The following is a 27,894-nucleotide window of genomic DNA, read 5'->3' on the forward strand; positions in this document are numbered from 1 at the left end:
TTTAAATTTGTGTTCGCAAATCAAATAATTTTAATCTGCATTTATATTTTCTGTGTCAAATCAAATCCCTTTTTAAATCTTGGTCTATCAAATCCTCTATCAAATCCAGAAAATCGACCGCCTGAAACAACACAACGGAAATGCTTAGGACTGACTAAGGAGGCCCCGGGTTCGCCGCGATTCCGCGAAATTTCGCGGAATACAGAATTCATAGCGGAATCCTTCGTTTAGCACAGAATTTCGCACAATCCCTTATTTTGCTTGAAATTTTGCACGGAATTTCGCGGAAATCCGATTGGGTCCAAGGATGCGATTGGCGTGATGTGGGCGGTTACTACAACGCACAGCGTCTCAGGAGCAGTACTGCACGCTCACGCAAAAGAGCGGCAGACAAAAGCGCATGCTGTTCACATTCCAAACTTCTACAAGGTACACGTGACGCTTCGACATACTGTAATCAGGTTTTGGAATGGAATCAGGGTGCCTGCTCCGGATTTAGTGTCTATTGCAATCAAGTAATTGTCAATTCCTATAAACTCTGTAGATGCTGAAAGATCTTTCTGCAGGTATAAGGTATAAAATGATTGTAGGCGACAGACGGCATTTGCTGTCAAAGGAGAACACAAGATATCATCTAATGCTAAGGCACAACAGTGCTTTGAATCAGTAAGTTTATAAAATATCTTTTGTTCCCACGTTATCCCAGAAAATAAAGTGTCTCCCGTTTCAAGCAGCTGTTGACTCATTGCCGCGGAAAACTGACAATTCATTCTTTTTCTTTATTCCGGGTTGGCGAGCGAATATTACTGGAGTGGATTTTTGGGATTGTTGGTACAGTCGTACCTTGACATACATGAGTTACATCTTGAATTACATCGTGAGTTACATCTTGACATACGACAAAGTTTCGCAACAAGTGTCCGTGAATAGAGGGTTCTGTCCTCACTCCTTGAAATACAATGTACCTGTTTTTCTACGAATAAATCCTTGTTCTTAGTGGAGAGCTGTGTTTCTTTCGTCTCGTGTTCTTTGTGTTTGTGTAGTTTGCTCCAGTCATGCATCAAGAGTGAATGTTATATTGCGGATTTGGAGGCTCTCGTTGTTTAATGCCAGCTCGTTTTGTAAGGTGCCTGAAACGAACATGTGCACCGAGGTACTGCAGCAGATTTTCCTGTAGCTGCTGGTGTTGCACTATGATTCAGCACATTCTTCGGAGCACAAACGAGCAGTGGTTCGTTCCTTGGCTTCCCGTTCACTTAACATTCCCTTAAGCCCTAATTCCAAACAACTGAAGATGGACATTACGAGAAAATGTTTAACAGCCAGATTGTACCCCGGACCTTTATTGGCCACCCGTGTTGCCGCATGACGAGGAAGAAACAAGAAACTCTAGGGCCTCAGAAACAAGCATTAGTCACACTCCCTTACATTAAGGGTGTAAAGGATAAGACGGACCCTAACGCAAGTTGGGGTACAGACTACCTTCAGACCTCATGTCACGATAAGAAATCTACTATGTCATCCTAAGGACAAGACGGAAACTGGTGACGAACGTGAAACGGGAAGAAAGACAAACACGAGAATGACTGATAACATTATGAACAAACATCCAGGACTGCTTCCCGATTGTTGCGCCCCCCTAATAAGTAAATAGGACTGCACAGCCACCTCCTGCTTCATTCCGAAGAGGGAGTCCACACAGACTTCGAAACGTCAATGCTTTGTTATATTTTAGCCTGTTGTGTATGCCGTAAGTTTTTATTGCTTTTATAAACATGCGTTTTCCCGGCGTTTGGTCAATCTTCAGTCTTTAGATACCAGTCAGTTCCCCAAAACCTGTCGTTTCGTGTAGATCTTATTTCTCGTTTAGCTATATAAATGTGCCGCTTTCAAATTAAAACTCCTGTTTACCCAATGCCTACGTTATCTACCACAAAATTGCCTCTCCCGCCTATTCTGTAACCTTACAGAATGACCTAAATAACAGCAGTGTACAGTGCAATACGTGGGGTACACCACTCAACACCAAAAAATGTGCCTGTCCTGTTCACATTCATTGTGCACTCAGTATCACATTATCAAATCTTTGCCGGAGCACACTCAGTAGTATAAGTGTCTTGGCGTGCATCTATAGAATCATCTCTCATAGTCTAACCACATTAACAGTGTTAAGCTACAAGATATCAAACAAAATTTCAAACAGTCACCCAGTAATGCTTATATCAAACTTAGATGACCTATATTAGAGTACAACTCAGGTATATGGGACCCATAACAGACCACACAGAAGCACAGAAAGCCATGTAAAAAATTTTCCATTCCCAACGCGTTGTGAAAGCAGGTGATCTAACTTGATGATTAACACACAAATTTTCTCCATATGCAATATTTTTCACTGAAAAATAGAACACTAACATCACCGTGTGCGTCCCTGCTCGACTCGCTCCACAGGGTCAAATGAGAAGGAGGAGAAAACGACATCGGCGATGTCATTACATTTCAAAGGGAACAGGCTGTCTGGTTTCTTTTCTTTTTTTCATTGCTTTTTCCTGTCAAATGGTGAATGGAGGACTGCAAAGTACCTGCAGAATATCGAGACGTGTTGCCACTTTGAGAGTGGGAAATTGGGACTCTGCAGACATGCAGAATGACGGGCTCTACGCCCTACGGTGTTATGCCTTACATGTCAACGACACAAACTTAACCGGCGTTGTCAATCACCATGTGGTAACCAAACAAAAGGCACCGGAACAGCTCAGATGACAACAAACTGGCGTGTTTGAGTTTGTAGCTTGTTTGTAACCTGCCTTGGCTGATGGTTGGTAAGGCGATCATAAATGGCAGTGGGTTATGACTTATGAGATTGTTTTGGCTCTATTGGTCCTTGCAACAGTCAATGAATGGTCAACAGTTGGTCTTTGCAATGGTCAGTGGACACACGGCGTGAGGACATCTGCTGCCACGACATGCCGGCGACGGCATTACGATGAATGTCACTGGATTGTGTCTGACAACGTATCTGCAATAACAAACCTCCAGCTGAATGAGACATTAACTGAATGACTAAAAAGCTAATTGAAACGATGGGTGAGTTAGTGATCATAGCAATGCGGCGATTATTTTTAAGCATGAACTCGAGCAACACTGAGTGTTGCCACACACTCATTGCCACCATGAACAGAACAACAGTAACAATCATCACGATAAGACAGAAAACACAGATGCGGACAGAAGAGCGTTCAACTAGCAAGAGAAGTTTATTTTCACAATCCACCTATTCCAGAAGGTTGCGCATGACAAAAGCAAGCTCGAGCGGGGGCAGGTTGACCCGATTTTTGGTTAACGTTGTTCGGAGACTTTTCAATGAGGATGGCCGCCACAATCTCACGGCCCAACCTTGAACGGTGTCTGTGGACCAATGTTTGTTTACTGTATCTGATAAATAGGATACCGGGTTTTCGGATTTATCCGAAAAAATAAAAAAACCGTACTCCGCTAAAATTTTAAGCAATTCTCATTAATCCGAAAAACTCCGCTTGTTGAAGGTTCCAGTAGGCTGGAACTCGGCAAGCAGATGTTTTCCCTGATAACGGCGAGCCCTTTCATCACCACCACCACTGCCTTTTGCGTCCTGGGTTTCTTCTCACCTAGAATACCGGCCCCACCGCGACATAATGGTTCTTGTGATCTAGCGTTTTCTTCGGCGGTGATCTCGACCACTTGAGTGTTCACCACCCAGGTTTTTTTCCCCCCAGTCTGTTTCCCGATTTCCTTGTCCTACATGTGACCTAAGCACTAAAAGAAGCATTGAACTGAGGTCACACGGAGTGGTCTTTTTGAAAGGACAACTAGTTGTAGTGCTGACGAGAAGATGGGACGCAAGCGAAAGCTGCCCCACGACTATGTCAAGGAGCACCCCGATTTCGAGGAGTTTACATCGTCCTGAGATCACGATGAATCTGGAAAAAATATGCTACGATCTACTACAATACGCTCGATGGTACCGAACTCTAACAGTGTGCGTCGCATGAAATGTATTGTTAAGCGTGTGTCTCTTTAGCAATAAGTGTGAGAACTGTGCGTGCATAGTCAAGTTTTCTCAGAATTTCGGATATCAACTGAGCTGTAAATCATAAACTCCGAAAAACATCCTCCGCTAACGCCCAGAAACAAACTCCGAAAAAATTGAACTCTACTGGTAAATCAAAGGAAAAGCAGAAAGAAACACTTCTTCCAGCGCTACGGCTTACGATGTCGTTGCAAGAGAAAAATAGCAGACGTTGTTTCTCCAAACCAACCAGCTGGTTGTACTGCAGTGCCGTCAAACGGATGCGAGTGGCTGGTCAGCTCGTTCCGGGCATTGCAACCGTTGCGCACAATCAAACTCTGAGATATTCTGAGATTATGAATGCCTAAAAATCTAAAATCAAACTCTGAGATATTTATACATCTGTTGAATGAATCACTTTGCATGGTGCATTTTAAAAGGCAGGTTAATGGAATGGCTTGAAAAAATGGTAGTGATTGAAGTGCTTTCTGAGCTCCTTTAAGGCTTTCGAGCGATTTCAAAATTGTATAGTACTATGCGTCACATCGTATTCTCATTTTTCTAGTGAAAGTGCCATGAAAGTTTCCCTGTATCTATCAGTCCGCCATAAGATTTCACATGCATGTGGCCTTCATAGGATTTATTAGACTGACCACCATCTCAAATGTTCACTATTGTCATCCACGTTCTACACGTCCTCGTGCATCGATCACCCCGTCAAGAGCGAATGTCCAAAATGCAAGAGAATCGCCTATCTTCATTCATTCCTCCTCCCACCATCAGGGATTGGAATCACTTCCAAGCCACCATCATTTCAGAAATCCAACGTTTCATCGTTTCACATTTCGAAAATGCTATCACTGACCAACTGCTTTCTAATCTATCCTTGTACTATCTCGTTTGTGTCTTACAGTATTACTGTTCAACCTATATTATTCAATCTGTATTGTTCAATTTCTAGTCTATATTAACCTTCTGTGTTAATGCTGAGTCCCTTCTGTAATGCCTTACAGCTTTGAGGGTAATGTAAAATATACAAATATGTCAGGTCTACTGTAGCTGGTTCTGTGGTTGTTCAAGAAGACAAGTAGCTCCAACGTAGATGGATGAGAGACAATGCAGAGAGCAATTCAAAAAGAACTCGTTTAAACTACTGGGAGAAGTGACTATCTGTAGAGTAAAAGTTACAAGCGAAATGTAACTAAAATAGTTAATCACTTTTTTAAAATTATTTTGAGCGCAGTAATAAATTAGATCAAGTTACCCACTGCCAACTACATTACTTAACAGCTGTGCTAGTGACACACAGCTGTACATCCCATGTCTGGTGATTGACGTTGAGTAAACCAGGGGTGAACCTTGGACTTTCAATGGGACAATGTGGTTTATAATATGGATTAAAGGTGAGCAATTGAAGTCCATATGTAAAAAGTGATTCAAGTAAAATCCAAATAGCAGAAAAAGCATTCAACCAAGCTCCAAATCCCTCTGAAGGAAAGTGATTCAATCCAAATCTGAATCTCTTCCAAAACATGATTCAATCAAAATCCTACCTATTAAATATTAAACACTTCCAATCAAATCCAAACGAAATCTACATGCCTCCCACATGTGTCTAAACCCATATTTCAATCAAATCCGCAAATTCACAACACTTGAGATAATTAGGATCAGCATTAAACCTGATCCTGAATGAAGTAAACACTTTTGCACTTACAATATTCCTGGAATCTATGTTGAGGCTCCTGAGTAGATATTGGCAGGACAATGATGTCCCCCATTGATGTCGAAGTGATGGGGCATGATCCAAGTCCTGCAGGTCCTCCCACAACCTAAAAGTTTTTTTTTTTTAAATTAGTGTTTTCCTAAAAAGGCAAAAGGATTGTGGCGATATCATTTGCCATACACACACAGGTGCCATCATTCCGTGCTTTCAGAACGAGAAGCAAAGAAACTATTGTGTTTACCAAGAGCAGTTCCTCAGAGTTTCTTTTCTTTCTTTTGTATGTGCCCTGGCCATGAGCACTGGCAGGTGAGGGACAGGTGAAGACAGCTATGTTTCATGCTTGCAGTCGTTTGGGGATTTGTGACAACAATTTTGCCAACATTATTTACCAGCGGTTTGGCTTATATCTACCTGAATAACTTCAGAGGTGCCTCAGGTATGCATGGACGACGATGAGGACTTGTTTCGTACTCGGTGAAGTGACTTTTGTATCGCAAAAGTGGAACCTTACTGCTATGAACAGGAAAGTTTACAACCTGAATTTTTGCTGCAGAATAGGAGATCGGGATAAGAGATGGGTCCCGCACCTATGCTCTAATAAATGTGAAACACATCTTGCACGGTGGATAAAAGGTGAAAGTGGTTGAACAGTCTGCCAACCTATCACATTATCAACTGCTACCTAAGCATGATGCCTCCAATTGGGAGAAGTCTAGCAATGTAAGAGTGGACTTTGCAGTATCCCAACATTCCATTTGCAATGCACCCAATGTCTCGTACAGATACACTACTTCCAAAAGTACCATAAACATTCTCATAAGTTATCTGAGGGAAAAAAGTTATGAACAGTCTAGCCCACATTATAGTAGCAAATTTAATTACTGCTACATTTCTTCTAAATAAATTTTTGCATATTTACTTAACCGACTATGTGCAACTTGCATATCTATTTTATTTGTTTACTGCAAAAGTAGAAATTCTCGCGAGGATGGAATTTTCGCAAATTTCGTGATCCAACTTATTTCGAGAAATTAAGGTTTCGCGAAATATAGGTAGCGAGGATGAAAAAGCATGTCCACTGGAGTTCGTGATGATATGAGCTCTATAAAGACAGATCAACTTGCTTGACGACCTTTATTGTCACACTTTGTTCTTGTCAAACATTTCTATAATTGAAACGCCACTTCAACATCAGCAGTGTGCTCGCACAGTGTATCACTTGGCATTGCAGATACCTGCCTTCACAAAACCAGCACGTATGTCATTGTTACAGGATTGGAGTTCATGGCAAGCCTCTATATAAGCCAGCCAGCATGTAGAGGCCGGCTAATTCTCGTTTACTGTTGTGTGTGTCATGAACCCCCGATCTCCCCGATACCACGATTTCCGCTTCCGTCCCTTTGCACACGATTTCGCGAAATTAAGGTCTCGCGAAATATTCCCGAAACACGCTCCCACACGAATTTGCAAGTTATTAAAACTGCAAAATTAACCACTTTTACAGTATTTAGCAATACTGCAAGCCCTCTTGGGCCCAAGTTGGTGTCATTACAATAACATGGTGTCTACTAAACTGTAGCCTTCAAATTCCCTGACTTTTCCAGGTTTTCATTGACTATTTCAAGAAACTTCCCTGACCAAAACAAAAGGAAACTTGGTGTCTGCTGCAACGTTTTGATACAGATCACTCATAAAACATACCATTTATTAAGTATTAGTGAGGCTATCTGCCTCAGAGCTTGTCATACTGATGAACTGCTACTCGCAGCAACGTTGCTGCGGCATTGCTGCTCAACCACCGGTCGGCACATGCGATTCGTCGCAGTTGTCTGATTTTCCCTGACTTCAGCTGCTTTTTGACCAGATTCCCTGATAATCCCCTGACTTTTCCAGTCACATAAAATTCCCTGACAATTCCCCGTTTTCCAGGTTGGTAGACACCCTGAATAACTAGAAGCAAAACAATACACAACTAGTAATCGTTCTAAATATACTAAATATATTACAATAGGTATATGCAAAATACTTAGAGGCCTATGTGAGCAAGGTATGAACGGCATTAGCAAGTCCTATTACAGAATCGATGAATATGATATTAGACGGCAACCTGTTCCACTCTTCTATAGTTCAGCAAAAGAAAGAATATTTAATCGTATCACATGATACACAATAATATTGTGTTGTGGTTGAGTCTTGCCGACTGGTTGGGCAGGTGGGAAAAGGTATGTTTGGAATCTATACCGAGGCGGTTATTACAAATTAGGTAAACAAATTTTCAATCTGGATATTTTTCTTCTGACCTGCAATGACTCTAGGTGTGCCCGTCGCAACAATGCCAAAATGAAGTCTGAATATCTGTATTTTGAACACATAAATGAATCTAGAGGAGAATCTTTGAAGACTTTAGAGCATGTCAATGTGTCTTCTCCGCGGATGGATCCCATACAACTGCGTAGTACTCTAGTGTGGGATGTACGTAGGTACGTTCTATAGGCCATTAACTTAATAACTGGCGAGGCATGTCTTAGGCTCTTCCTGAGTGAGTAGAGCTTCCTAACTAGAGATGTTCTCAATGTGGTTATTCAACTTAAATTTTACATCCTTGATGAAGCATCCTATTATAAATGTGATAAGTGAACTCTGTAACCTGCTTTTTGTTACTTATAGTCATGAACATTGTCTCATTATAGCTAATCCTCATTTCCCACATGTCGCACAAGTCAGCTACCCTTACAAAGTAAATTACACAATCTGTAAAAGATCTTACCTGTACCTTGGAATCTATAACTTCTGTAACGCCATTGACATAGATAAAGAAGAGTAAGGGTCGTAATACCGAACCCTGCGGCACACCTCATAGCACACTCAATTCACCGGATTTTGCGTGGGCTGGAATGCCCTTTTGTCATCACATTGTTGTCAGACTGACGTTGCGTGTATCTCATTCTCTGTGGGAAAACTTACTTATGTGGATCTCCATTGCTTTCAGATACCTACAATAAACCATGCCCCTAAAGCTGCCGAAAACTAATGCACAGACCTGACAAAGTTCAAAATACACTACTGTCTGCAACAGAAATCAACGAATTGGACGGCAAGCTATCCCGTTAAAGGAGCCCAGAAAATCATCTCAAAAGTTTTGTTTCTGACGCATTACAAAGTAAAATATATAAGACGATGTGACTTGAGGACTAACACATAAAATGCTCTATATCCAATATTTCTCTAAGAAAAAAAGAAAAGAAAAATGCACCTGAAAATCAACGCACACGTTCCAGCTCGACTCTCTCAAGAGTGACCATGCTCCAATTGGGGCTGGTGCTTTCCGTACTCCTTTTTTTTTCTCCCTGTGTAGCAGGTGACATTTCACTACACCAATTAGCGGGCGGTACTGGAATGACATCAAAGCAACTTGGGCGGCTAGTTGCAGGAATTTCCACAGTTGCACACGGTCAAGATTTTTAAAATCAAATTCTGCAATATTTATGCATCTAGACAAAAAAGTTGAGAACTCAGACTTAACATAACAAAATAACAAGTATTAAGTCGGAGTTCTCAACTTTGTTGTCTAGTTACGGCTTTTGGAGTATTTTTGCATTTATGCATCTGTTGAATGAATCACTTTGCATAGTGCATTTTAGTATTCAGGTTAACAGCTTGGTTTCAAAACAGGTAGTGACAAAAGTACATTGTGTGCTTCTTCAAAATGGGTTGTGATACTTTGATAGATGCAGTTCAGCACATGATGCATGCATTGTACTGCATTCCAGAGTACAGGGGAAAAAATAATTATTCTTCTACACAGACATTCCAAATTGTGGTAAACCAAGTTAGGGTGGTTTCAAAACTGGGGAGGGGGGGTGGGGACGTTTGTGTGAGGCATACGACATGAGATTTTATGGAAATGAAGGACAATGTTAACATTCTTTTATTTACACAAACAGCAACAGCAGGCTTGGCCCCAGCAGTTTGTCAGTTTGTTGTTACTGGAAAAGTTTTGTAGTAGCCAACTTAGCCCTGATCTGACTTTGATCACTTAGCAGTGATCTGAGTAAGTAATGCAATGACAAGGTTCACTCCTCTAACACTTTGTCAAAAGAACATGCATCCCAAATCAGAGTCTTGTCAGGCATGAAGGCACAAAACAGTGGTGCTTTTTCACAATGGTGGACTGCCACTCACGCTCAGCACTACTGTGTGGTATGAGTAGAATACTAAGCATTACGCAGCAATCGGCAATGCAGCTGAATTTCAGAAGCAATGGCAGAAGCAGTTGGCTCTCCAAAAGGCCTCGACTCCTCCACATAATATGTCACAACGGTTCGGTACAGCTGTGCCTGGCTATCTTTACTGTGGTTCAAGCGATAGCAAACGACTTCTCATTTCAGCGCACTTACCACGCGCTAGTGCGTAGCTTGGCCTTTCACTGATAATTGCAGTAGTCTTAGTCCCAGCCCATGCGTAGCACTTACCATAAACAGCACTGCCTGAACTCTTCACCAGGAAGCAAATGAAACTATCCAGAAAGCAATGGCAGTCGTGCAGAGATTGGATTGAAGCTTACGTTGTATGGCCAGACCAAAAGCAGGTGTTTTGAAAAATACAGGGGGACACTGGATTTTCCAGGAGTCTCCAGGGCTGCGGGTCCAGAACTCACCTGGGTCGACCCGAGAGTTGAAGGTAGCTACTCTACGCGTTCCAGAATCAACTCGGTTATGTCACGACCCGCATTCCTATAACGGGTCGCCTACCCGAGGGTAACGACTCTGGATCATCTCGCACTACTCCCTATCAGCTTGGGGTAGCTAAGAGTAGTGATGTCAGAGTTGTCATCTGCATAGAAACCTACGATTGTCTGCTTTTGCTGCAGCTCGTCTTGGCTGCATAATGGAGGACGCCCAGAAATTCCAGTGTGGATTAGGCGACCTGGTATTTTCTTCAGAGCAACATGAACGGAACCATACATACACCACACATCAGCTTGTTGCATGTGACCGTAGAAAGCTGCTTCTATGTGTTTAAGTGCTACCAGAATAGCGCTACCGTTTCTCAGAATGCGCAGTAAATACACCTAATTCATGGCATGTGCTTTACAAACACACGCAGATGACCCTATACTGAAGTCAACACCGTCACACTAAAGTGAAGCAGCGTACAGCAGTTCTGATGTCCTGGGGCCCAAATGTCCCGGGGCCCAAATGTCCCCTGCTACCCCCATGTTGAGAATCGTACCCACACCTGTTCCACAACCTACCCGAGGGTACCCCTACTCTCATGGTCACATGTTACAACTCTGTCACGTGACCAACCCCTACCCGGGAGGTATTTCTGGAACGAGGGTAAACCGGGAGACTTGGTAGGTCTGTCTACGTGTCGCACTTGGAAGATACGAACCCTTGAACACGCGCCCAAGTAAAGTGCAGACGTCAGAGACCTCAGAGCTGCGGCCAATCCCACTGGTAGCCGTAAGCACGTGACCTCTCTCGCGCTGCCTCTCTCTGGCAGCGACACGTGCTGTGATGTCAGAGCTGGCTCAGTTTCGGTATCTCCTGTGCAAATTTTCTACACTTTTATTACCATCTCTGCTGTAAGAATTGGAATGCAGTTCACATCGGTGCAAAGGACCGTTGCATAGATTTGTCTGGGATAACCTGGGATGATGTGTCACTATCCCTTAAACATGTCTGGTAGTGTTTCACTATGCAATACATGTTTTGTTGCCTTGAACTGAAAGACAGCAGTTGACGAAAAGTTAGTGAATGTCAGTGCCGGGATTTGTATGCACACCTCTCCGCCTGCCTCTATGCTACGAGACACACTACGCCGACATCGCGTTCTCGTCACGATACCAATGCCTCATTCATGAAGACACGGACACACATTCACTCTGACCCATTCTCTCTTACATTTTCTTCCACTGGAAACAATTTCATTGCTAACCAGCATGGCACCTTAATCTTGTTGCTGGTCTTACGTACCCCAATTTTTGTGTTGGGTGACCTTAACTACACTAGGACATACTAGGACCTAGGGCATACTAGACATTGCTCAGGAATACAGAATTAATGGTTATGCTTTTCTGGATCTGTACTGCAATTTGATGACACATGTAATGTGACACAGCTAGTAACTGATCCTACAGGTGTCTGAAACACTAGTGCTTATGTGCTAGATTTTGTATTGACAAACATACCTGACTTTATGCGAAACCTAGCCTACCTTCATAGACTAAGTGACTGTTCTATTTTACATTGCAATATTTCTGTCCCCACAAGTTGGCCTTTAAATCAAAGATCATTTGCTATTATAAGATGTGCTGAGTGTTCTTCAATCAATAGCAAACTTTTTAATTATACAGTGCAATCCCATCAATTCAAAGTCGAAGGGGACCAAATTTTCATCCGAGCAAACTCGTTCGAATCAACCATTGCGCGCGTTCCTATGTTCCAATTAACGAGCATTTTCCCCATGACTTTGACGGGACCCTAGCATCAGTTTGGATTATCCATAAGTTTTAAGTAAGAGCACAAACACAGAGTGAGTACTTACAGCCCATAGCATGGTGACAGAGCATTCACAAATTCGGTGACAGTGCTACATTCAACAACACCAGGGGACATTAATTCAACTTTTCAAGAGTTTCCGGAAAAAATGAATATTTAAAAAAAAAAACACTCGTGCTGCCAAGTGCCAGACCATTTGAAGTTGTGTTTGTCTTAAAGACAGAGGTAAGACGAGGAATATATCCATCTTCGTAAATGTTTAATAACTTATTATACCACTGGAAATATAATTTAAGTCGATTAATTTTCCTATGGGAGTGAAGAGAATTTAAGTAATTCTCCGTGTCTGAGCTAGTTGTGGAATAAAGTGAGAGGACAAAGTGCACAGCAAGCCTTTATACCTGCACTACTTTCTCAATCAAAGTGATTGTATGCGAGTCCCAAACCTCCACAGCACGTTCTAAACATGGTCTAACGAGAGAACAACTAATTTCACATCTCTTCCTGCTAATTTTAACTTGCAGTGCAGCAACCACAAGCGTGCGCAAGCTTTCTTGCATATGAAGTGCACGTCGATTTGAAGTTACACCTAAATCAAGTTCTAGTTAGGGTAACTCCTAAATATTTAAAACAGCATACTTCCTTTAGGGCATAGTCCTGAACCACGTAACGGTATTTTAAGGGTAATCGCTTATTTGTGACACGCGTATGTACTGTTTTATTGTGGTTCATCTCCATAACTTGTAGCAAGACTTACCTACATAAAGGATCTTGGTTATTACTATTCTTGACACACATGCATATTAGACAATCATCAGCTTACAATTGCATGCACTCTCACAGATCAACAATAGATGGCAAATCAATGTACACAAGAAATAACGAGGGCCGCAGGACAACCCTTTGGGGCACACCAAATGTTAGTTCCTGAGACCAAGTCTTGAGACTTCACCATTAATACTAAGAAACTGTGTTCGCAAGCATGAATAGGCTAAAATACAAGCAATAAACACTGAATCAATGCTGCATTGTTAGTGTTTGTGAATTAGTTTAGAGTGGGGAAGCTCATTGAATGCTTTACACATGTGGATATAGGCATCTACCTGGCTGTGGTGATTAAGTATGTGCGACACATCACAAACAGTTCCTACAAGCTTTGTTGTTGCTAATACCCCTTTCTGGAATCCATGCTGTTTAGAATGAAACAAAATTAATGCTTTCAAGATACCAACTAACATAACTGCATATTATGTGCTCCACTAGCTTGTACACCTGAATTGCCAAAGAAATTGGGCAATAAATAGACACACTTAGCTTATTTCTAGACTTAAATATTGAAATAATTTTTGCTGTTCTCCAATCATCTGGTACTTGTCCAGAACCTAAGGATTTATTGAAAACTGTAACCATAATATGAGAAACCCATTCTGCATATCTTTTCACAAATCCATTTAGAATTTCATCAGGCGCTGTTGCTCTTTTCTCGTGCAAAGCTGACAGTTGAGAAAGTATTCCTTATCATTGAATTACACCAATCTACGACTGTCTGGCCCATCCTCCAGGTTGACTACTTGCAAGTGGTGTTATCCGTGTTAAATACAGATATTAAAAATTTACCCAATTAAGCACATTAGCAATGTCTCTATTATCCATTATAAGGAGACCTTCATACTCAGTGCAAGTTAGTTTAGCAGTTTGTTCTTTAAGATGTCGCCAACACTTGTATAGGTTGTTCGTCATGTCAAGGCAAATGACATAGCAAATTCACATAGCAAACTTTGGTTTCTTGAAGCTCCCTCTTTAATGCAAACTTAAGCTTAGTGAAGTCAGAGGAGCCTGTTGGTTTAGACACGTGCTTCCTTTTGATCCTTCTCTAGATGAACAATTTTCCATTGTGACCCAGGGATTCTGCTTTCACATTTTCAGTTTCCTTTCAGGTATAAAACAATGCAAACGATCAACAACACAACGATTAACTAACATCTCCATTTTTTTCTTTTACAAATCAGTCAATCAATCACAACGATCAAACCAGGGTGTTGAACCGAACCTGAACCGGAATTTTCATGCCACTGTTGAACCCGAAACGGAGCAGAACCGTAAAAAATAATAGCGGTAACCGGTTCACAACAAAACAGTTCGGACATAAAAGAAGTCAGCATAAGAGTTCCTCTCAATCCCCGAATGAAGACACACTGGTATCATCATCACGCGTCCATATCATGGATTTCTGAAATTTTCACCAGTCAAACAAAGACGTATGGTAACTATATTTTCAGCATCTTTTGAACACGTTGAAGCGCAGTTGCCCTTGTGAGCGCCGCGGCTAGCGCCCCACGCACGCTGCGGCGTCTACTCTTCAGAGACGAGGCGCCACGCGGACGAATGAAACAGGAATGGAGTAGGCCAGTAGCTCTATAGGACGAATATGTGATTAAGTAAGCGCCCAACATTTCCCTTTACACGTGAGCAGTAAAAATTAAACAAGTCAGAAACATATGAGATGAGGAGAAGAATCGTGCGTAGAACGGTGCCTGTTTGATTGGTCGTGGTTTGAAAAGTAAATGCAGTTCTGCTTATTGGTAGTGCAATTGTGTCGTGACACGTTGCGTTTGTGTTGTGGATTAACTAGTACACTGCTGTGAGCTCGGACAGAATAACGCTGGCAGGCTTATTTTCGACATGCTTCAGTAAGGTTTCAGATCAATGCACGCTGCGAATGCAGTGTGCTGGCAGGTACTGTCGTGTATGTAACGCTGTCAATCTTATTAGGCTTCCTTTGAAGGAGCATTAAAGTGGTATCTAACATGGCCAAAAACTGCTGTCATCTTGTAAAGCAGTATGTGAAAAGCATTCCCACAAAAAATATACTTGAATTGAAAAAATATATGAAAAAATATTTCTGTCCAAAGTTGTTTCACTAGGTTGCAATTAATTTCGAAAATCGCTGCCGCGGTGACAGGCTGGAGCGCTCCAACTGCAGACCACACCCACTCTACTGTGACGTTGGTGGTTGAGAGCCCCTCATTCGTTCGTAGGAGAAACCGTCTGCTACGAACATTGCGAGCTGTTTCTTGTTGACTTCTATTCTTTATATGATTTATATCACGTTTTCTAAAAAAAACAAAGCATATATGCACCCTGAGAAAATAAGATTACGATCACAAGAGTAATATATCTGTGGCTTCTGTGCAATCTCAGAATTCACAGTAGCAGAAAGCACGCGATGGCGGTAGTATTGTGGCGCCACCTGTTAGCCACTGAACCAACTGCGCAGTGAAAACGGTCGGACAGGCTGCCCACTGTCAAGAAGCACGGGGTTTTCGCTGTACAAGCGCAGTTAATTTCGGGCTGCACCACTCGTTCTTCCCGTGGTGCCTGCGGTCCCAAAAAATCGTGGTTGTGTCGCGGACAGCCTTCAAACCCTCCGTTTCGAACATCATGCAGCCAGAGAACGCATGGCATCTCCGAAGCGGTAGCAGACGCTCCGGCCTGCGCAACGTTGCTCACCTTGATCATGTGATCCCAGGTCCAATGAGGAGCGTCCTCACCACCTGCGTCATATAGTGACGCGCGTGGTGGTGCTCATCACGTGCCTATCGTGAAGGCGAAGGAGGGTGTCGCACACGGGAGGTTCGGGGAGCTATTGCAGGCGTCCCAATTTGGCTACGGTTGCACTAATTGTGGGAAAACTATTTTCGGCCACCTAACATTTCAGACTGACCAAAAACAGAAACAAAGCTGTGGGCCTCTAGACTGCTCCTTTAAAGCGACAGTGCGGACCTCCGGAGGGTATTTTGATTGCGACTCCATTCGATTGTGCTCCACATGCATATCATCCACGTAAAATAGACAGGGTGAAAGCTTCCAAGTTTTAGAGAAAACGAATTAAATCCTACGGTTAACCCATTACCGGTTTCGCTTTCTCTGTGACGTCACTGTTGTTCCCGACGTCACAATTGTGCAAGACGACACAACAACACTCAGCACTTGTTTGAGGAGCAAAGAGGTTTTCAGGTGAGACTTGACCCAGTTGGGATTGACTTATATTATTCATAACTATGTAGCTAGTAACATTTTCTATGGAGGTGTTCGTGCTGTAACTCAGAGAGACGCGCCTGACAAATGTTTATGCTGTCTAGGCCAAATCTGTGACGAGAACGAGGTTGAAACTTAACAACACTTACTTGTCTCTTCAAAAGGCATTGGTACTGCACAGAGCTTTTATCCAGGACGGTGAATACTCGCTACCCCCAACTATTTTAGGGGTTCGGTCTCCGCAAACCCGAAAAATGATACGCACGTTGTGTTTTCATTATTGTTCTCACGATGCACTAAGGAACACCTATGCTTCATTGCTCAACAACACAGTCACATATGCAGTAACCAATCACTGTCATAAAAAGCAGGAATGCCATGCATATTGAAAGTATGGAAACCAAGAACGGCGACGCACAAAGAACACACAGCCCGCCAAGAGGAGCCAAGAGGAGCCGAGCAGATGCCGCAAAGGCCGGAAGAGAACGCTCCTGGCGCCACGACAGTCCAAGTGCGGCTTTCAGTCAGGGGCAAAAGATGTAAGTTGAAAATTGCATTACAAATTCTCAGAGCTCAATATAAAGGAAATATTTTGCATGGTGGCTCGGAAAGATATATGAAATCATCTGATGAGGCCTATTTACTTCATACCTGGCGTCCAGACTGTCATTTAAGTGTATCTTGCTGGCACTGTGTGTGTGAAAAAAGAGATTTTGGGAACAAAGTAGTAGGACTACACAGCCTCATCAGCGTGAACTCTATTTTCAATAAGTGTTCATCCATTTCACCTTTCTCTCACTAAAGGGAGCACCTGACTGCTAAAAACGTCAATGCAGACAACAGCCGTAAGCTATTAGCTACGCATTTCCGGATAAAAGCAGTTTTATGTAACATATAAAATGGAAGCGTTGAACCGGTTCGCAAACCGGTTCGTTTTCTGACATGGCCGAACCGGTACTGAACCGGAACGAAATCAAAGCAACGTGAACCCGAGCCGAACCTGTATTTTTTTTTGCGGTTCGACACCTTGGATTAAACTGCTTCCATAAATCTTACAGAGGTACAGTGAGTTAATTACGCAACAATTCCAAACGATCTAGGACAGGGGTGCTCATTCGTGTCCGCGGGCCGCATTGAGCCATGGAGGAACTACGAGGGCCGCACAACACGGCTATGGGTTAGCCTGTTTCTGATATACGGAGATGACACAAGACACAATCCAAATCGGAGCAAACATATATATTTGGGTTACTGAGTGTTGCTCAGTCACATAGTCAGCAATCATTTATATTTGCTGTGTCATGACTCATGATAAAACTTGGCACTTCTTGTTTCTAACTATTAAGTCAACATCGTGTGAATGTGATTGCGGAATTGCAACATCGTGGTGCTGGTTTGTTATAATTGTGAGCGTAACTTTGACTTACTGAGATTCATCACAAGAAACGTCTGCTCGCAGACGTGTGTTGACAAAGTTGTCTCGTGACGTAAAGCCACCAAGTATTATTATTAGGTTATGTTGTACCGAACATGGACAGGTTTGTCCATGACAACATATGTATCTTGAGATACTTTCATTCAACCTATCACTCTAAAAACAAAACTTCACCGCATAGCACGCTGACGCCCAGCCATTGTGTAAAATGGGACCTTATCACTGTTGAGTTGGTGAAAATGGGAGGCATACGCCTTTTCGTGACACTTATTCAGATACGTTAAGTGTCCGGAAAGGCGTACGCCCAGTGCTTTCTACAAATCGAAAGTGATAAAGGTATCATTCTGTGTAATGGTTGGCCTTCAGCGTGCTATGCGGTGAAGTTCTGTTTTTAGAGTGTAGGAATAAAACGAAGTCGCACCAACTTCGTCGAACTTGTTCTTATCGGTGCAATCAATCAGTTCCATTTGTTAGCCGATCAGGAACATTGTCAACAACTGTGGAAAGCAGCAAGCCAAAAAGCTCCGTCTGAGGTCTCCTGCACTCGAAGAATCTTTGCCCGAATTCACTCGAGAGATCCCCAAGCCTGCTATTGAAGTCAAATAATGCAAATGGCGCATGTTACTGTTTTGTCTACCTCCGTACGGTTTGTAATACTTTGCAGCGTTTTTTGCCACTTGCTGCTATTGAACCGGTGCGTTTCCGATGTCATTGAAGGCACATAGATTACAAATCGGGCATGTAGGGTTGGCTCAGAAATTTTGATAGGAATGTTCTAGTACTACCAATTGAGTAAATTTTTATTCAGTTTAGTTTTTTTATCAGTGCAATTAATGCAAGATAAACTGCACGAGTACAGAGCCCAATGATAACGCCACAACCGTTCATGAAGTTTGGGCTGAATATTTTGGAATTTTTTGCTGGGTGGCCACGTGGGCCGCATGCCAACCCCGGGCGGGCCACATGCGGCCCACCACCTTGGCACCCCTGATCTAGGATGAAGGTATCATCAGTTCTAAACGTCACCTCTAGACTTTTTTGGGACTTTAGTTGGACAGTCCTTCAGTCGGGCAATACTACTGTACTTTTCGCATTTCTGTATGTTACAAGTACAGCATCATAATGAATGTGTACAGAATGTTGTCCTGTCCATCTAGATGGAGTAGTTATTCGAATGTGGAGCAATGACACACGAGCAGTCAAGGCAACGAATTTTTTAGAGTGTAGAGGAGGTGGTGTTCCTCTACATGAGTCCTGACCGGCGATGATGGAATGTTTTAGCGGGCAGATGGTCGTGGCCTCACGCTAGGACGGTGCCGGTAGAACTGGCTGCCAGGCGCAGTGGCGCGCGCCAGCAGAGGCACGTCGTTGTCATCGTCGTCCGCGGGCCGCCACAAGAGTAACATAAGTTGCAGAGACTGAATGAGCAATTAAGACAGACACCAAGGCTCAAGCAACAATCTGGAAGATGGTCAAAGACGCGGACCCTGACCTATTCTCTCTTTTTTTGCAGGCGGCATTTTTGATAGTAACAGAAACTGCAAGAGCTCAACAAACACTCAAGACAGACAAGTTGGTAAGACAGATAAGTGCTGGTGAGGCTTACCGCATATATATACGCACATAATACGAGTTTTTCCCCCCCCGAAAGATGGACCCCTAAAATGCAGAGGCGTACCATTTGCGAGGTGTAAGAGCCTCAACGCGATGCTGGTGCCGCCTCCACCACGATGCTTCTGCAGGCGCCCTCTCCACGTCTGAGGGAGTGAAAAGTTCCCCACTACCCTTGGCTCTCCTGGCCGTGCACATGCACCCATGTGATCTGTCTCTCCCACGAAGCTAACTGAAAGTGATCGCGTTCACGCAAGCACGTCTTCATAGCGTGCCTCGTACACTTCTAACTTTAAATGGCAAGTTACACAGGTAGCGGAGGTTTCCAGTAACGTGGCTGCTGCACGAAAGTTTGGGGTGAACGAGGCCAACATTCGTGTTTGGCATCGTCAACGTGCGTCACTCTTCCAGTGCTCAACAAACCGGAAAGCTTTTCATGGGCCAAAGAGTTGATGTTACCCAAACATTGAGGAGCAGCTTATCGAGTACATCAAAGGCCTTCGAGCACGGCACATCGCGGTAACTGCGCAAACAGTCTGGGTAAAAGCAATATAGCTTGCTAGAAATGAAGGCATCACAACAAACGGCAGCGGAGCATCTTTCAAGGCGAGTAGCGGGTAGGTTTCGGACGCCCGGTACAGTCTGCCAACTGCGATCATCGTGACTGACTTCAAGAAGTGCTGCATAACAAATGCAATTGATGGTAGCAGGTCAAAATTGATTTTTTTTATAGGGGTCCAATAATTGCACCTCGTATTATACACGCGCTCGTGTTATATGCAAGAAAATACTAAATGTTGTGTCAGTCTTAATTGTTCATTCAGCCACTGTAATTTACGTTACAATCAGAAATGTTGTCTCCTTCGGTTTGTTCGTCTGTGTGTGAATATGAGCATGCATGGAAGGGGGATGATAGTAGGAGCCACCTGGCAACAGAATTCCTTAACACCGTTGCCAGGCAGCTTTCATGCATGTGTCATGCTACTGTCTGCATTCCAATAACTAGCTGCCTTGTCATCTGAGCTCCCTTGCCCACTTTGAAGAGGTGATTCACAGGAAAGGGGAAAGGAAAACCCTTAGCCTTGGACATTTTCTGAAGTACACCTGAGAAATAGCTCAAGTGACCATAAAATTCCCTCATGTCGAGTAGGGTTACTAACTAGGGTACCCTAATTCAGACACTTCAATGCTAAGATGTTGCTACACTCTTAATCTGGAGACGCATAGAAGCCGCATGACGCTATTTTTCACCCGCATTTTTAATATCAGCGTCGAAATCTGCATCGCCGAGCAGAGGTTCAGCGTCACATCACCAAAGGCAATGAGACGCTAAGCGACATCGGCGTGTGACGTGTGACGCCTTTGCAACTAACGCTGAAGCTTGGTGGAAAGAGGGAGAGGGCGTGCTCTGGCTTGTTGGCATGCGCCCAGCGCGTGCTCAGCGTTTGTTCTGAAGCGTAACTTTTGGCAGTTCAAAACGCTCGCAGTCTCGACGGGTCTGGAAGGTGAGTGCAATTTCAGTTTCTGTAGGTTGGTGAATATTGTGAAGAAGAGGAGAAGCTCGTCAATGAAATGGGTTTCTGCGTGTCCTAGGTACATAATCTACTTCAATGCGGTGACGGGCTACCACCGAAAGATATGGAGTACACCAACAAAGACCTTAAGGGTTTCGGTCGAGGAGAGTGCAGGGAAGGGAACTACGACTATTCGCCTCTCATCCAGTGTTCCCTCTGGGTGAATTCTGAATAGTGCAGTCTTGCAGGCACCACCCAGCCCTGGCTGGTGTATTTACAAAAGCCATCCCCCTCACATGCTCTTGGGTAAGCGGTTCGGTTCACGAAGAGCACATCTCGAGAAAATTGTCTCGAGCACTGCAGCTGTAACAGCATGTGCTAGACCTTCTGCTATGTATTTCGACTTCTAAAAACATTCTAAGTGCGACATGTTGCATTTGTAGGGTATGCCGTCTTTTACTGAAGTACTTACAGCTGACATCAGTATTGAAGTGACTACAGGTACAATTATCTTGCCTTGGGGTGATTATTTCATCGTGTGTTTATTGGTGCCCTTTAGCATCCGAAATGGTTAGTGCCTGTAGCTCCAGATGTGCGAAATGACCCATGTAACTTCGTTCCACTGTTCATGGAACCGTTAAGCAGCCTAATAACTTCGTTGACGCATCATGTATTCTGGCAATGTAAAAACGGCGTCTAATAAATATAATGCACATAATAACTTTGCATTGTTACGTTTCATTTTGCGCCATTCTAGAAATGTCATTAATTTCTAAAAAAATCTACGTGAGATAAAAATGGGAAACCTTGTGCACAACACTTGTGAAGCTTTTTGCCATCCATACAGGTGTTTTCTGTGAGCGAATCTCATTAATTAGTCTAATTAGCTTAATTGAACTCAAGAATTTGTCAAGGAAAGGTAACTTTTTTTGCGTTAATTAGAAACCCATGGCCAGAACACACCATTTCACTCACAAATACAGGACAATGCACAATGTTTCCAATGTTGACACCCGAAAACACATAACCACCACACACAAAAAAAAACATCGCTCATCAAAGTGCGTTCGTTCAAGCTGCCCTGGGCTGCTTGAACGAGCTGCCTTCTGCTTTTTTTCGCAAGCTGCTTTTTTTTTCATTCTGTTTCCATTCGCAGTGGGTGTGTCTTCGGGCCTTGCCAATATGCTGGCACTGATGAAATACGAAAACAGGCTTGCAGAGATGGCAAGTTTTCGGGTGTCAAATAATTAGGGAGTAGTCGAAGAAAGTTTAAATTACGATTGGGATAGCATGTTGTGACCACAGACTTTCTAATTAACGCTAAAAAATGCTACCTTTCCTTGGCAAAATTTTAAGTTCAATTAAGATAATTAGCCAAATTAATGACCGCTTGTTTGGGTGGCGAAAACCTTCAGGAGTGTCATACAACAAGTCTCAAATTTTTACCACACAGTTTTTTTTTATATATATACAGTCGAACCTCGCTACAGTGAACATCGTTAGTGCGAATTATTGGTTATTGCGAGTTTTCTGTCTGATTTGGTTGGTCACGCTTTATTTCTATGGAGATCCTGCGTTTACAACGAAGTAGGCTTCCCCATTTCCTAGCCTATTATCGGTTACCACGAAGTGATTCATCGTGACTTTCCAACACACGAGCGCATTTTTTCCGGCACATTCAGGAGATTAGCTCCCGTTTTGGAAAGGTGACCTGTATGTGGAGGCGAATGACCCCGATAAGTGAGCAACGCGTTCATTGGTTGCGTGCTTCTAGTGCTTCCACACGCGTTCCTCCTCTCCACCGCGCTGGCTCCACTCCCCGGCTCCGCTGTGGCAAGTGAGCTGACGGACGCCGACATCATTGCTGGGGTCAGCCAGGAAGGCAGCGCGAATGTACAGAAGCGGTGAGTGACGATGAGTGCGAAGATCCGGAAGACACGGACCGCTGTCTAATGCACTGTGAGGCTCTCTCCATGGTACGTGCACTGAAGGACTTATTTCTGGAACATGTCCGATGAAATTGTTCGTGATGCGTTTCATTCGCTTGACAAGGTTGAAGTGATTGTCGTGAACAGCGCTGTTGCCACGAAGCAACAGAAGATTACAGATTTCTTCAAATAAAATGGTTGTGTTTGTCTTATGGTGTTTTGAATTGATTGTGAAATATTGCGCAAGCTACGCGTGTTCTGGCGGGAATTTGTCAGAATCATTAGTCGCATTTAAATGCTGTACTTTTACAGAGAATATCGCATATAACGAACTAATTTGTGATTCCCGTGTGACTTCGTTGTAACGAGGTTCGACTGTATATAAATTTAATGACACTTTCTCACTGGACACCCTGTAGTATAATGTGCTGGGTTACTAGTGTCCAGTTGACACTGGTTGTAGTGGTAGTGAGAATAACCTGAAAGACAATGGGAAAATATCTTGTCATTGATGTATAGTTAGAGCTTTGTGAGGTTTGTATCATTCTCACTTAGGGTAATAGTCAAAACGTGGCAATTCAGCCACCCATAGGACCCAAAGAGCGCTAGGCACTGCACATTCAACATGGTTGTTTTGCACCTTGTGTTCATTTAAAATGCGGGGAAGTGCTCTTTTTTTTTAATCCAATTCCGCCTGACTTCATCCTGATTTACAGCACTTGAAATGAAATCAAATTTTTACCCCCGATTTTCAAAAAAATAAAACCCCAAGACACAAGGCCCTATGCACAGTTTATTGTACTGAATGGAAACATTTAACACTTTGACATAATGTACTCATTTCTTATATGTATGCCTGGTTCTTACAGAGAAGTTTTGAGATACAGAGGCATCTCTTATCAATCACTTTGACTTTACACATAAATACAAGATCTAGTGTTCAGAAGGAATTCACCTTAATTACTACAGGACGTATTTTGCCTTGCTTAAGTGGTGCACTTATATGGGTGTGTTCAATTATGCTAGTAGGCCCTTATAGGTGCAACTGATCATTAAAGGGGTTGCCACACGACATCCCAGGTTATCCCAGATAAACGTAAAAGACGGTCCTTTGCAGTGATGTGAACCTACATTCCAAGTTTTACAGTGAAGACAGTAAAAGAAGCGTAGAAAATTGGCACTGCCAAGATCGAAACCCGGTTCTGACATCACAGGACGCACCGCCGCAAGTGAGTAGTGCCATACCCGCTACAAAACGAAGTGCTGCGAATACTGCTACCCGCTACTCCATAAGAGTAGTGCAATACTAGCGTCGCTACAAATTTGAAACAGGAACGCGCTACCACTGCCAAACAAAAGTAATATAAATATTATGCTGCTACTTTCGTTGCTGTACCCTTACCTAGGCATCTCCTTCCCGTAGGCATCTCGTTGCCGAATGTGCCTGAAGACAGTGCAATATTCATGTTCCCTCACATGGCCAGCATAACGTATGTCACCACTTACAGCCAACATATAGTATTTCACATTGATCGTGACCTTGAGATGATGTACATTTAAGTCAATCTAATACATACACATAGCACATTTACAGTAGACTTCCGTTAATAAGACTTTCGATAATTCGTTTTTTCGCTCAATTCGATCAAATTTGAAGGACCCGTTGTATGCCCAATATTCCTATTGATAAAAAGTTTGTTATTCCGAACGTAAAGCAGTCCACACCGTATAATTCAACCGATGTGTCCGCGAACCAGGCACCTGCATTGGCCGTGTTGCACCGCACATGGCAACAGAAAAGTTAGCCCGAAAGCTCAGGTGGCAGATTGTCAGATGAAGACTGAACAGTACCAATCTGTACCAATAACCGCGAGTTTTAGTGCATCGTGTGCTATCGTATTTGTGCAGACAAGCGATAGCGCTGGTGGTTCTGTGCACGTGCAAAACATAGAGCTTCGGGCATTGTGCAGAACCATCACGTTATCGCTTACGTACGCAAAGGCGATAGTGTACAATGCCCTAAAAACCCCTAAACCTGAATCGATTTGGTGGCGGTTCACGATTCTGGCAAGTCCCAGGTGAGGAGGAAACGTCTGCTTTAACATTTTTTCTCTCTGGTTTTCATTTCACATTTCGTTTGGAATCTGTCCAACAAGGGTTTGATATACAACGTGCGCTTGGTGAGGCTCGACTACTTTGTGGAAGTGGACAACATCGCTGTCGGATGTGTCCTTCCCACGGAAGATGGTGGAAGCAGAAATGAATGCGATTTTGCAGAGAGCGTGCAGTGTGTGTGTGTACGTGCATGCATACACGCTCTATGTGGCATGTTTTCATATACGCGTTTCAAGCACGAGCGACAGCAGACAAACGCACAAAAATTACATTGACCTCGTTAGTTTTTCTGCCTACTCTTTAATTGGACCTATGGACAGTTCCATCAAATTTCGCGTTCCTGTCAGGGCCGAATTAATGAAAGTTTACTGTAATAATTTTTCTGGAAAAATGTTTCAAACACAAAACTGTTGTTCTGCAGCAACAGTATTTTGTTCCGAGATATCTAGGAACTACATCCTCAAGGATAGTATGGCTAAAAAGCAAGCGAACTGGTGACTAGAACTCAAAATACTAAAAACTCTGAGACTAGGGAAGCATGAAACAGACACACACAGACAAAGCCTCAGAGACTTTGAGACTTCGAATGTGTGTGTGTGTTTCATGCTTCCCTAGTCTGTGGGTTTTTAACGCCCAGTTATTCAATTCGCATCCCTTTTGAAGCGTCTAGCTGGTACTTAATACTTGTAAGACTATAGGCATGTTAAGTAATGGTCACTGCGCGCTGTCAGAGCGCGCAGGAAGCGCGCTCTGAACGGTTTTTTCTACACTCCTTTTCCGGAGCAACTCCTCTGACACTTTTGGCGTTCCTCCTTTTTGGCACTCTTGATGCACTCTCACGCTCCAGCTTGCAGGTCAGAGCACGTAAGTGCTGTTCCTGCTCCATGACGTACGGAGGAAGGAGAGCCCGGAAAACCAATGTGCCACCTTGGAAACTTCGCCGGGGCGCGTATTGCATTCATGGCTCTGAAAGACCGTTTACTAGCAGCACAGGAGTACGAGGGTCAGAGTACACACAGTGTGTTGTGTAGAGCCTTTACTTAACGCGTCCTATTGGTACTTATGAAAGCGATACTTGTGCCAGATGTAGAGATGCAAAATTTCTGGAAATTTTGAATCGCTCGAAAAAAAAAAAAAACGTTTTCTTTCAGGGGTTTTCCAAAAAATTGGAAAAAATGGAAACAAACGCGGTTACTGCTGAGTCGAAGCATTGCCGGCCAAGCCACAGCATACAATGAGTTAGAAACTTTAGTAGTGTTCACCCTCTACGCATAAATGCAGAGCAGACCATCCCATGAGACTGCTGTCTACTCAGCGATAGGTAATTCAAACAACCCGTCGACTCCGACCAGAACTCAGACATTATGTGAAAGCGATGGCGATCACTTGGAGCAGCCAGACGGAGCTCTAAGTTGGTGGTTGTTGGCGGACCAAGGCACTGTTGGCGGGTTGTAACGCATCGAAGGCACGAAAATTTACATTTCTAAATTTTGTCGCCTGGAAATTTTGGGCAATTTTTCCGGAGACGAGAAAAAAAAAACGAAAAAACTCTATTTTCCCAAAAATTTCCGTTTTTTTCCAGGGCTTCGCCTCTAGCCAGAAGATGAGCAACGAACAAACCACTGTAATGGCGAGTGCGCCAAACGATGCTGCTTACTCGCAGTTGGCAAATTGTTTTAAGGGAATCAAGACAATGCAGCTTGATGACAATGCAACTTGATGACAATGCAGCCAACAAAACGGAATGGATGACAGCTGATATTTTTTTGGGTTACTGAGACAGCAACCCAAAAATTTGGGTTGGTTGTGCCCAGATTGGGTTGGGCTCAACATCACAAACTGTGCTCATTGAGTCGCAGCTGAAGAAACTGATGCAAGTGGCATGTATAACAGATTATCCTCCGAGATGTTTTGATGCTTGCCAGTAGTATTTTGGAATGAACAAGCGCCTTATATTACCACCATCATGTGACCGCAAACGTGCAGCACGGCCAAGCGAGCCACGATGCATCTCTGATGCAGTTAACTGATGTAGCTGCCAACACATCAAGCACCAGCTCCCTTTAGTTCCAACTCCAGTTTATTCGAACAAATTTTCAGTCCCCTTCGAGTTCAAATTAACGGGGCTGCACTGTAGTTCGAATCCTGTTAATATCCCGAGAATATAAGTAACCTAAAACAAACTCTTCACAAGGGCTACTGCAGGTGGTCTGTGCTGTGTAGTACACAACTCAAACAATTTAATCTTCCATACTGCAGGACATACCTTTTGTGTGCCTCGTGCTCTTCCAATGACTTGACATCAGTATCTGTTGAAAGGTTGGCCTCTCTGATTGGTACAGAAGCTGGAAATGCTCTACACACCAATGTTTCTGTGCTGCAGTCTTCGAGCTATGGGAGAGAATTATGGCACACATGCAGGTCAGTTGCATACAAAATGTCATCAGTTATGCATTTTACTACATGACAATATGAGCACCAGAACCTTACATTTTGATGCACCAGTCATGCATAAAAAAGCAACAAGAATGTACTAAATAACTCCTTAGCCTCCTAAACCTTAGTCCTGAAGAACACCGAAATCTGCTGAAGCGAAGTATAGTTACAAGGCGTCCATGTACAATGCTTCTCTGTATCACATTCGTCACTGACAAATGTTGCATTCCAACCACTAAAGGCTATGTGTTGCAGCTAGTGGATGCTCCTAGAGTCAAGTCTGCTTCGTTATACAACCTGTCCCAACCTATCATAAATTTGCTGTCATTACATCAGGTGTAACAGCTGAGGCACGTTTCTTGCCCACGTGGCATTTAGTGACACCACAGCACCAAATCGTATTAGTGAAACAGACACAGAGATTGTTGACATGTAAGCAGAGACTGTCATTAGTGTTGCCGATAAAAGAAGGAAGTCACTGAAAAGGTTAGCCAGCTGTAAGACTCGAACCTACATCTTCTGGATTACTGATCCAGGGCT

At 43.2% G+C, this 27,894-nt stretch overlaps 1 protein-coding gene across 4 annotated transcripts in view; it reads right to left on the reverse strand.

Annotated features, from left to right (window-relative positions):
* LOC135396570 (aftiphilin-like) overlaps positions 1 to 27,894 on the reverse strand; it is a 72,376-nt gene that overhangs the window by 38,470 nt on the left and 6,012 nt on the right. For all 4 annotated transcript variants that reach the window (XM_064627607.1, XM_064627609.1, XM_064627606.1 and 1 more), the window contains exons 3-4: positions 27,185 to 27,309; positions 5,766 to 5,880 (exon numbers count right to left, since the gene is read on the reverse strand). In XM_064627607.1, the coding sequence (XP_064483677.1) occupies positions 5,766 to 5,880; positions 27,185 to 27,309 (240 nt within the window). The remainder of the gene's footprint in view (positions 1 to 5,765; positions 5,881 to 27,184; positions 27,310 to 27,894) is intronic.

The sequence above is a fragment of the Ornithodoros turicata genome, chromosome 6 (genome assembly GCF_037126465.1).
Source record: "Ornithodoros turicata isolate Travis chromosome 6, ASM3712646v1, whole genome shotgun sequence".
Taxonomy (NCBI): domain Eukaryota; kingdom Metazoa; phylum Arthropoda; class Arachnida; order Ixodida; family Argasidae; genus Ornithodoros; species Ornithodoros turicata.